This window comes from Centrocercus urophasianus, unplaced genomic scaffold, assembly GCF_019232065.1.
Source record: "Centrocercus urophasianus isolate 14NV4802_14NV808 unplaced genomic scaffold, USGS_Curo_1.0 seq_1431, whole genome shotgun sequence".
Classification (NCBI taxonomy): Eukaryota; Metazoa; Chordata; class Aves; order Galliformes; family Phasianidae; genus Centrocercus; species Centrocercus urophasianus.
In genome coordinates, this window is record NW_024884622.1 from 33,341 (window position 1) to 43,718 (window position 10,378).

The following is a 10,378-nucleotide window of genomic DNA, read 5'->3' on the forward strand; positions in this document are numbered from 1 at the left end:
ACCCATAGAACCTGACCCATAGAACCTGACCCATAGAACCTGACCCACAACCTCACCCCCAGCACCTGACCCATAGAACCTGACTCCATACAACCTGACCTACAGCATCTGACTCATAGAACCTGATCCCATAGCACCTGACCCACAGGACCGGACCCCCCAGCATCTTACCTACAGAACCTGAACCACAGCACAGGACTCATACGACCTGACTTAAAGGATCCAACATTACAGCATCTGACCCACAGCTCCTGATCCCACAGGACCTGACCCATAGAACCTGACTGGTAAAACCTGAACCCTCAGGACCTGACCCACAGAATCTCACCCTACAGGATATGACCCATAGCACCAGACCCACAGGATCTGAACCACAGCACCTGACCCATAGAACCTGACCCCAGTGTCTGACCCATTGAACCTCACTCCACGGCACTGGACCCATAGAATCTGACCCTCAGAATATGTGTGGGGCTGAGCTCCCCATGGGGTTCTGTCAGCCCCATGACACTGTGTGGGGACATGTTGGGTCCACGGCTGCTTCTGAAGCAACAACCTCCCAAATTGTGTTTCTTATTTTAACAGAAATACTGATTTTTTGGACTTACTTTGAGGCCTCTCTGGAAGGCTAGGCCGACTCAGATATTTTGGGGCCACCACCCCTCCAACGCCGTCGCCATGGCCGAGGGCTGCCACGTGGTGGCAAACGTCCCCTTCCGCTGCGACGGATTTCAGTCCTTCGCCCCTCCCATAATAATGACCCTCTCCGCTTCCCGTAGCGCAGTCAGCCCGCACCGTCACGTGACGCGCGCTGGGCGCCGCCGCGATGCACTCTGGGAGTTGTAGTCCAAAGAGCGGGGGGCGCTGCGGCCGCTCTGCGGTTTGGGACTCTCTTTCCCATCGAACCCCGCGGCGCCGCGGAGGGAGCGGGGGAGCGGCGCTGAGCGGAGCGGCGGTGCGTGCGGGGCTCCGGTGATCCGTTCTGGGCCGTGGGACCCTGAGAGAACAGCGGGGTGCTGGGGGGGGGGAGGGTCCTTGCAGGTCAATGGTGAAGTGGTTGGGTTGGGAGGGTCCTTGCGGGTCAACCATGGAGTGGTTGGGGTGGGAGGGTCAGGGTCCATGCAGGTCAACTATGGAGAGGTTGGGTGGGACGGTCCTTGCAGATCAATGCTGAAGTGTTTGGGGTGGGAGGGTCCTTAGAGGCCAACTGTGGAAAGGTTGGGGTGGGAGGATCCTTACAGATCAGTGGTGGAGAGGTTGGGGTGGGAGGGTCCTTGCAGGTCAATGCTGAAGTGCTTGGGGTGGGAGGGTCCTTAGAGGTCAGCTATGGCGTGGTTGGGTGAGGGGATCCTTGCAAGTCATTCTCAGAGCCATCAGACCTCTGGAGCGGCTGGGGTTGATCCTGTCCCTGTTCACTGACAGCAGTGCAAGGATTCCCCATCGGTGTGCAGGAGGAGCACGCTGTGCTGCTGTGCCCTCCCAGGGCTCACCTGGGTTCACCCAGTCCATAGGAAATGCATTGCAGCCGTAGTTGCAGCGCTGCAGAACTCCCCCCCACCCAACCCCTACCCACCCACACACAAACACACACATACAAACACACACAAACACACACACACCTTTGGAGCAGTGCTTTGCTCTGCAATTAACTCTGCCTGCTCTGTGCCAGCAGCTGGGAATCCTCTGCAGGGAGCCAGGTACCAATCCCAGCCCCAATGAGGCACTGAGACGGTGAGTGGGTGCTTTGCTGGGGGGGGGGGGGGGGGGGGATGCTTGGGGGGGGCTGGGGGGCACTGGGGGCGCTCCTGCAGGTTGCAGCACTCTGGGCTGTGCTGGCAGCGTGCTGCTGCCCACATGTGCTGCCTCAGCCCTTCTTTGCTTCTGCTTCTCAGTAGATCTGCTGCTGTTTGGCTGCTGTGGCCCAGCAAAGCCCTGAACCACCATGGCAGGTAAGGACCCCTCGATGCACAGCAGAACTCTTCCAGATCCCATTTCTCAGCACGCTGCTGTAGCTGGAACCCGTCGCTGCAATACTTCACAGTGACCCCCAAAGCTCTGCAGCTCCTTCCTCTCCTTTCCCCCACTGCTTTGTTCCCCATGCAGCGTCCTGAGGTCGCAGCTGTGGCGATAAAGGCTTTGATTCCCCTCACAGCATCCTGCCTGCGCTCTCCCTCTTAATGCAGCTTAATTGCAGCGAGGTGACTCAGGCCAGCTTTAAAAGCTCACAGATGCAGTGCAGCTCTGGGCACTCCCCATACAGTTAAACACGGCTCCTGCAGTGTCTGCTCACACAGACAGCAGCTGGGGAAGGGAACTCTCGCACTGACAGCCCCTGCTCAGACATTTCCTCTTCTGTGCCATTTGGAGCTTTTCCCAGCACATTCCTCATCTCTCCCCCTGCTTGGCTCTAATGCTGTTTACTGGGGCGGAAGGAGATGAGATGCAATTAGTCGCCCTGGCCTGCAATCAAACTTTAATCAGCAGTGCTCCCCAAGGTGCAGGGGCTGCATGCAGGCACACACCGGCAGCCCTGCCTGCAAGCTGACAGCAGCTTTCATACAGGGCTTGGGGCGTTTAATTAGTTGATATTGAAATGCAATTTGTCCCCAAGATGAATTTTTCTGTGTCACTTCCCATCAGCGTGTGCTGATTTGTGGTGTCTGAGTGCAAAGCTTTTGCTTTCTGTTCGCTGGTGGGGCTTTGTGTCGCCTAAAGACCCATTTTGGAAAGAAAGGGGTACATCCCTAAATGCCTTAACAACAGAATCCTCCCCCATACCATGCCTGCACTGAGCTGGTGCCTCCGAGTCCCAAATCCCTGTTAGAGAGATGCCTTCCAAGGGCAAACTCCTTTGGGGCTCCCTTCTTTCATTGGGAACCCCTCCTTTGGGGCTCCCTTCTTTGGGGTTCCCTCTTTGAGATTCCCTCTTTGGGACCCCCCTCTTTCAGACCCCCTCCTTTGGGATCTTTGGGGTTCCTCCTTTGGGACACTCATTTTGAGCAGTTGTTTTGTTGTTTTTTTTTTAATTATCCTTGTCCTGAGAGTGGGATGCACGCTGGGAAGGTGCAGAGGATGCCCCACTTACAAGAACATCTCAGCATTCAGCTCATCTGCTGTGTTCTGTGTTGTAGAAAAGGTGAATAACTTCCCGCCGCTCCCCAAATTCATCCCCCTGAAGCCCTGCTTCTACCAGAACTTTGGGGATGAGATACCCATCGATTACCAGTCCCTGGTGAAGAGGATCTACCACGTCTGGATCTGTACGTTGGATAAGGAAGCTGCCCTGGTTGTGGGTGTGTGGTTGAGTTGGAAGGGGCCCTGAAAGACCATCCAGTCCCACTCCTGCGCCGAGCAGCGACAAAATCCCTTCAACCCCAACCATTTCTGTGGTCTCATGGCTCTAAGGATGACCTGTAAGGACTCTTCCACCCCCATCGTTCCATGGTTGACCTCTAAGGACCCTTGGAACCCAACAACTCCACTTTTGACCTCTATGGACCCTCCCACCTCAACCTTTCCACAGTTGACCTGTAAGGACCCTCCCACTCCAACCACTCCATGGTTGACCTGTAAGGACCCTCCCATCCCAGCCTTTCCACATTTGACCTCTGAGGACCCTTCCCATCCCAACCACTCACTGGTTCAATGGATGATCGTTGAGGTCACAGAATCTCAGGATGGGCTGAGTTGGAATGGAGCTCTAAGGGTTGTCTGGTTGTACTCCTGCTCTGAGCAGGGACCCCCACAGCTCCACTGGATGCTCAGAGCCCCATCCCCTGACCTCTGGCGTCTCCAGGAATGGAGACTCATATTAACTGACATTTTTCCTGTAACCCTTGCACATGAATCCCCAACGAGGGCTCATTTAAAGGAAATCTTTCTTGCTGGAGAAATTACCTGCACCTCCCACGTGTGCATGAGCAGAGTAGTAATGGAAATTAAAAATAGTAGCTGTGAGGAAGACATTCTGGGGTGCTGAGTGCAGAATGGACATGCTCAGCTGTGGAGCACAGCACTGGTGCCCTCTGGGGTCTGCTGGCAGCTGTTTCTCTATCCGAGGGGCAGAACAGGGGGTGTGAAAGGGCCTGGATGTCTCTGTGTTTTCAGCCTGGTTGCAGTCTGCTGTTCCCTCACTCAAGGCAGCACTTAGGAGCCCTGGAACCACTCCCAGGCTTCCTCAGAGGCTGCAGGAAGCAGAGGGAGAGCCTGCAAGGTGCTGTGCTGGTGTCTGACAGCTCCTGGGCAGCCCCAGAGAGCGCAGGGCCCACAGCTCTCCTCTTTCATAAAGGGGTTTTGCTACCAACAGGGGTTGAGCCTTGCTCGTAGCAGCACTGGGCTGAGCCTTGTGCTGTTCTCCATCCCTTGGCAGTGCCACAAGGGATCCTCAGCCCCCTGTTCAGTGCATCCCCTGCAGGTGGCTGTCCCCGTGCTGCTGCCCCGCAGCTCACAGCAGAAAGCCGTTTCCCTTTGGGGTGGGTGCAGATTTCCCACTCAGCACAGACCATCCCTGCTTTATCCCAGGTGTCTGACTGTTCTGTGATGTGAAATGGCACCAGTTCATGCTCTTTCCTGTGCTCTCTTTGCAGTTTACTGCATCACGCTGGTCGTGAACATCATTGCTTGCCTGGCGTGGTGGATTGGAGGTGGCTACGGAGTCAATTTTGGCTTGGCCATCCTCTGGCTGATCCTCTTCAGCCCCTGCAGCTACGTCTGCTGGTTCCGACCGGTGTACAAAGCCTTTCGGTACGTGGGAACCCAGGAGGGTTCACTTTCTTCTTTCTTTGGGAGAGAGATTAATCACAGGATGGCTCAGGTTGGAGGGGAACTTGGAGATCATCCCGTGACAGGACAAGGGGAGATGGGTTCAGGCTGAGAGAGGGGAAATTTAGGCTGGGTAGAAGGAAGTTCTGTACAATAGGGGCAGTGAGGCACAGTCTGCTCACAGGGGTGGATGCATATTAAAAATAAATATGAATGCAGAGGAGAGGCTCAGAGTGGAGGTGACACAGCTGGTGGCACCCTTTGGTCACCAGAAGACCTCACTCCAGCTCAGGTGTTTGAGCTGTGAGCCCTAACCTGAACCTAAACCCAAACCCTAAGCCACTCCAGCTTGAGGTTTGAGCTCTGAGCCCTCACCTGAACCCAAACATGAACCCTCATCCACTCCAGCTTGAGGTTTGAGCTCTGAGCCCTGACCCCTACCTGAACCCACTCCAGCTCAAGGTTTGAGCTCTGAGTCTGAACTCAGTGTGCCCCTCACATCTCTCTTCCCTCGCAGGTCAGACAGCTCCTTTAATTTCATGACCTTCTTCTTCGTCTTCGGCATGCAGTTCATCCTCACCATCCTGCAGGCAGTGGGTTTCTCCGGATGGGGAGCATGGTAAGGACAGCCTCCTCCCAGGGGGCCACTGCACAACCTGCAGGGGGACAGAGGGAGTGCTGGCAAGCCAGCTCCAGCACCTCAGGGAGATACAGAGCAGCACTGAGCTCTGCACTGCCCTCCTTGCTCTCTCAGCGTCCAGGAGCTGTGAAGCTGCTCTAATGGTGTTCTCCCTTCCCTTCCCCGCAGCGGCTGGTTGGCAGCCATCACGTTCTTCAGCACCAACGTGGCAGCTGCTGTGTTCATGCTGTTCCCTGCCATCATGTTCACGACGTCGGCGGTGGCGATGCTGGTCTGCATTTTGAGGGTGAGAGCTTCAGTTTTGCCGTGCCGTGCGATGTCTGTGGGTGTGTGGCACAGGCAGTGCTCAGCGTTCATGGATGTTCATTGGGGGCCTTTTGCCCATCCTTTAGGTGCACAAAATCTACCGAGGGGCCGGCGGGAGCTTCCAGAAGGCTCAGGATGAGTGGCACAGCGGTGCGTGGAGGAACCCCCCCAGCAGAGAGGCCCAGTACAACAACTTTGCAGGGAACAGCCTGCCCGAATACCCCACGGTGCCCAACTACCCCTCGGGAAACCAATGGCCTTAGGCAGCCCCCGGGCTGCGCGCTGCCTGGATTCTCTCCTTTTTTATTTTTCGCTCCTTTTATCGTTACCTGAAAAGATCATTTGCATTCCCCTCCATACGCTCCGCTCTTGGCGGGGTTTTGTTGTTGGGTTGTTGGTTTTTTTTTGTCTCCTCGTTGCTGCAGAAGACGTGTGCTGCCTGCTATGGAACGCCCAGAGCTCTGCACGGCCGGATCAGAATAGCAGAAGGTTTTTCCCCTGTGCTGCTCCAGCATTTGCCTCGTTGCAGACTGAGGAACCCACTGCTCACTGCTCTTTGCTCGAGGGCTCGTGGTCGTGGCTGAGCTCCCTGCAATGTGAGCGCTGCCAGCGTTGCTCTCCTGCTTCCCCACACACCTCCAAGCTGTCTGTCCTCGGAACAACCACAATCTGAGCAAGAGCACCAACCAACCGGTGTTGGCTTTCCTGGATGAGTAATGTGGAATTTTTCCTTCCACGGGAAATGTAACACCTGATTTCTTCAGTACTGCTGATCTGAAGGTGTCTGTGCAATCTGCAGCTCTCTGGTGAAGATTCCTTCATGAGGCAGTGCTCACTGTGGGTGAGTGTTGCTCAGAAATGAAGAAGAGTCCCCATTTCCGTGGCTAGAACTGCTCTTAGGATAGAAGTCCTGCTTTCGCCGTTTCCAAAAGCTTTTAGCTGGATCTGTGTGCTGCAGAGGTGCAGATTCATCTCATTTTGTGTCATTTCAGTGCCATTTCATCTGGCACTGGGCTTTGAGCCTGGGGATGCTCGCCCTCTTACAGGCAGGCAGTGTGAGATCTCTGTGCCATCCCAGTCCCACACCAGAATTTCATGCTGACCCTACACGTGCCTGACTGACTGCCTTGTCCTGTGCTCTGGGCTCCAGCTGTGTTATCTCAGCACCGGACCCCCAGGGTGGTTTGGGAGCAATTCCCAAAATGGATAGATTTAATTCTGCCTTCTGCCAATGTTAGTTAAAATCCAACACCATCGTGCAGTGAGTCTGACTGACCAAGGGAAGCTCAGTAGCTGATGCCAGCAGTGCAGAGCTGGTTCCTCTGTATCCAGCAGCACTTCCAGGTACGAGCAGAGCTTCTTGCCTTTCCCCAGTAATCAGCGAAGAGGAGAAAGCTGTCGGGAGGGTTTGTACCCCTGAAAGCTAGCACTGATGTATCTCATTGCCCACCTTCATCTCATGCACGTCCAGCAGGACGGCCGGAGCCTGAGCCATCCCATTCCCTGTGTCCTGCAGCGACCCGAGCAGCAAAGGCTCTGCTTTCCCCCTTCCCCCAGCACCCTGCTGGGAACTCTCTCTGTCTGGGAGGTCAGTTCCCAATGTTGCTGAAGGCAGTGAGCGTTAAGCATCTTCAGCTCTGAGGGCTGGTCCTGTGCAGGGCCACATGAGCCAGGTCTGCAGGTTTGGCTCGGCCCCATGGCCTGCCCAGCTCCAGGGGATGCCATAGTGCTGCAGCAGGAGTCACTCCACGTTCACACAAAGTAACTGGAAAGCAATCTTGGCTCTTGGACAGGGAGGCTGCCCCAGCTAGGAGGAACTGATTTGCAAGTGATCTTTTGAAAACCGTTTCTACATGTGCCTTAACTAACAATGTTAGTTCATGAAGGAGAAATATCTGTTCCCCATCCCCCTCTGCAAAACTTCCCTTCGCTCCATTCACTTTTCCCATGTCATTCCATAAACACTCAGCAAAGTACAGCTTGGAGTCTGCACAACACCTTTGTTGTTAGGGCCAAAGCAACAGCAAACATCAGTGGGAGAGCAGAGCCTCCTCTGACCTTGGTTTACGAGCAGCACTGACCCCTGCTGCAGCACCAGCCCTCGGGGATGTTTCATGTGCTGAACACAAGGGTGTTTTCTTCTCGCAAGTGTGCAATGTGTTTGTAATTACAAATGCTTGAAGCCTTCATAATAGAATACGACGTTGCCAAGCTTTCAGGTGCCTTTGTCATGTGTCAAGTGTGATTTTAAGCATTCTATGTCGCTAGCCATCAGAGAGTGATAAAAGAACCGTGAGGAGAAGCATTGCCAAGAGACTCTACTTCTCTTTTCTCCTTTGGGGAATCTGGGGGTCTTTCGAAGCGCCCATCCCTGCATTTCCAACCTGCTCGATGCAGAGAAGGGGATACTTCAGAGCTTCAAACCAAACTGGTTGGAGGCAGACGCTAAGATCACAGCCGCCGTTACCAAAATGATTGCAAAGTCATGAGCAAACACTGCCTGAGATTTCTAAAGAGTTCAGCGAAGCTCCGTGGATGGGAGCTGCCACCTCAAAACACCTTTCCCCCCTTCCATCCTTTTCAATGCCAGAAACCCGAATTCCAGCAAGTCGACTCAGTGCTGCCTGAACTGCCGTGGCTGAATTCTTCGGGCTCCTCTATGGTTTTTAATGTTTACATTCGATCTCTTCACACCATTAACCCGGACCCGGCTCCTGGTTTTGCTCGTGTCTGTGTGTGATGTTTTGTGTCACTTGCAGGGCTCTGCTTTCTGTTTGTGTTTTGATCACGAGACAATAAAAGCTCATCCTGTGCTCTTCTCGAACTGGCTGTGTCAGAGCTCTGTCTGTTCCCACGGAACCTCAGCTGTGGCAGAGGGAAATGGCAAAATCGAGATTTTCTTTCCAAAGTCTCCCACCAATTTTATTTTATTTTTTTTTCCTCTCCTTAAAAGACCCACACGTTTATGGACAAAGCTCATCCCCTTGCTGGGGACCAGTGGGACAGTTGGCTGGCAAGTGTTTTATAACAACGTTACCACTGTCCTCGTTATCCAGCTTAGGAGAGGTGCAGGTGATAAATGGGGTCAAGCCTTCCTTCCTGGCCCTTCCTGAGCAGCACAGCCCATTGTGGGGCTCCTGCCTTGTTTGCTTTGCTGCCTGAAAGGATATCAAAATCAGGATAAAAGCCATCTCTGGGGCAAACTGACATGAAGGTGAGTTGCGTCCCTTTCCTTAAGCATGCAACTGGATCTGTTGCCCCAAATTGCTTTGTGTTCCAGTTCTGCTCACAGGAGCTGAAAGAGCTGTTTTCATTGCAGCCACTCAATCCAACACCTGCTGATCTCAATCACTTCCTCTTCTCAAAGCCCTCTACCCTACCTGTAGCCATTAGCATCTTGTCTCTATGCACAGGATGTTGCATCGTCCTCACATCTGCAAAATTCTCATGGCAGCAGTTTCTCCCAGAGTGGGTCAAGCAAGCAGATGGACTGACTCCAAGCATTGTCCCCTTTCTCCCTCAGGTCAATGGGAATACAATGTTCCCTATAGGGAGCTGCAGGCAGCATGGGGCCTATCCCCTATAGCACAGCTCTTGTCCTACAGCAGGGCCCGTCCCCTACAGCACAGCTCTCACCCCATAGCAGGGCCTATTCCCTATACCACAACTCTGGTCCTACGGCAGGGCCTGCCCCTATAGCACAGCTCTTGCCCTAAGCAGGGCCTGTCCCCTACAGCAGGGCCTGTCCCCCATTGGGGCTATATGCAGCACAAGGCCCGTCCCCCAGCAGAAGCTGCAAGAAGCGCGGTCCCACCCCCGCAGCACGGGCTGTCCCCTGTCCTTTATAAAGGGCCGCAGGCAGCACACAGCCCGTGCCAGATAGCGGAGCCGCGCACCGCATCGAGCGCTCCGGTAAACAAGGAGTTAAGCGAAAGTCCCGCCTACAGCCGCCGAGCGCGGCGCTGCCGTAAAGCGCGCCTCGTTGTCGTAAAGCCTCCCGCCCGCCGTTCGCCTCCAGCCTCCTATTCTCGACCGCGCTTTACGCCAACGCCGTTGCGCCACCATCCTCCCATCGGCTGCGCTTGCGCCGCGCACCGCTCCGGAGTTGGTATTCAGGAAGGGCTCTTGCGCCAGCGGCGTGGTGGGGGGCGCATGGGCGAGTGCGGAGCTTACGCCGGCGGCGTAGCGGTGTCGTTGGCTGGAGTGGTGAGGGGAGGCGAGAGGCGGCGTGAGGAGAGCCGGGCCGGGGGCGCCGCCATGGGCAGGCCGCGGGGCAGCGGCTGCGGGGCCCGGCGCTGAGGGACCGCCGAGGTAACGGCTACCGGGACCGCCCTGCCGCCGCGCTTCGCCCCGACCGGGACCGGGCAGCGTTGGGGCGGGGGAGGCCGGGCCGGGCGGTGCCGGCGGCGGGGAGCGGGAGCGGGGCGGTGCGGGGGCCGGTGGGGGTGATGGGGCTGCGGGGCCTTCGTGGGGCCTTCGTGGGGCCTGGGAGCCCGAGCCGAGGCGCCGAGCGGGGCTCTGAGGGGCTCTGAGGGCCGGGCTGCGCTCCCCCCGCCCGCTGTGGCGGGGCCTGCAGGACGTGGGCCCTTTGTATGGGGCTTCGCTTTCCCCTCAGAGCTCTGGAAGCGTTGGTTTGGGGCTGGGGGGCTGTGCTGGGCACGGTGTTTTTTA

General features: G+C 55.8%; 1 protein-coding gene across 4 annotated transcripts; it reads left to right on the top strand.

The window, feature by feature from the left end:
• The first annotated feature begins 884 nt into the window (after positions 1–884).
• Positions 885–8,531, top strand: SCAMP4 (secretory carrier membrane protein 4). 4 transcript variants are annotated; one of them, XM_042815230.1, is made up of 8 exons: positions 885–955; positions 1,673–1,731; positions 1,896–1,949; positions 3,132–3,260; positions 4,587–4,743; positions 5,279–5,380; positions 5,570–5,687; positions 5,794–8,531. In XM_042815230.1, exons 3-8 carry the CDS (start codon positions 1,943–1,945, stop codon positions 5,968–5,970), a joined length of 690 nt encoding a protein of 229 aa, XP_042671164.1. In that variant the 5' UTR covers positions 885–955; positions 1,673–1,731; positions 1,896–1,942; the 3' UTR covers positions 5,971–8,531. The 4 variants fall into 4 exon arrangements, with proteins under 4 accessions (XP_042671164.1, XP_042671162.1, XP_042671163.1 ...); XM_042815228.1 differs by having other exon boundaries at positions 886–955; positions 1,893–1,949; XM_042815229.1 differs by lacking the exon at positions 885–955 and having other exon boundaries at positions 1,670–1,731; positions 1,893–1,949.
• The last annotated feature ends 1,847 nt before the right edge of the window (positions 8,532–10,378 follow it).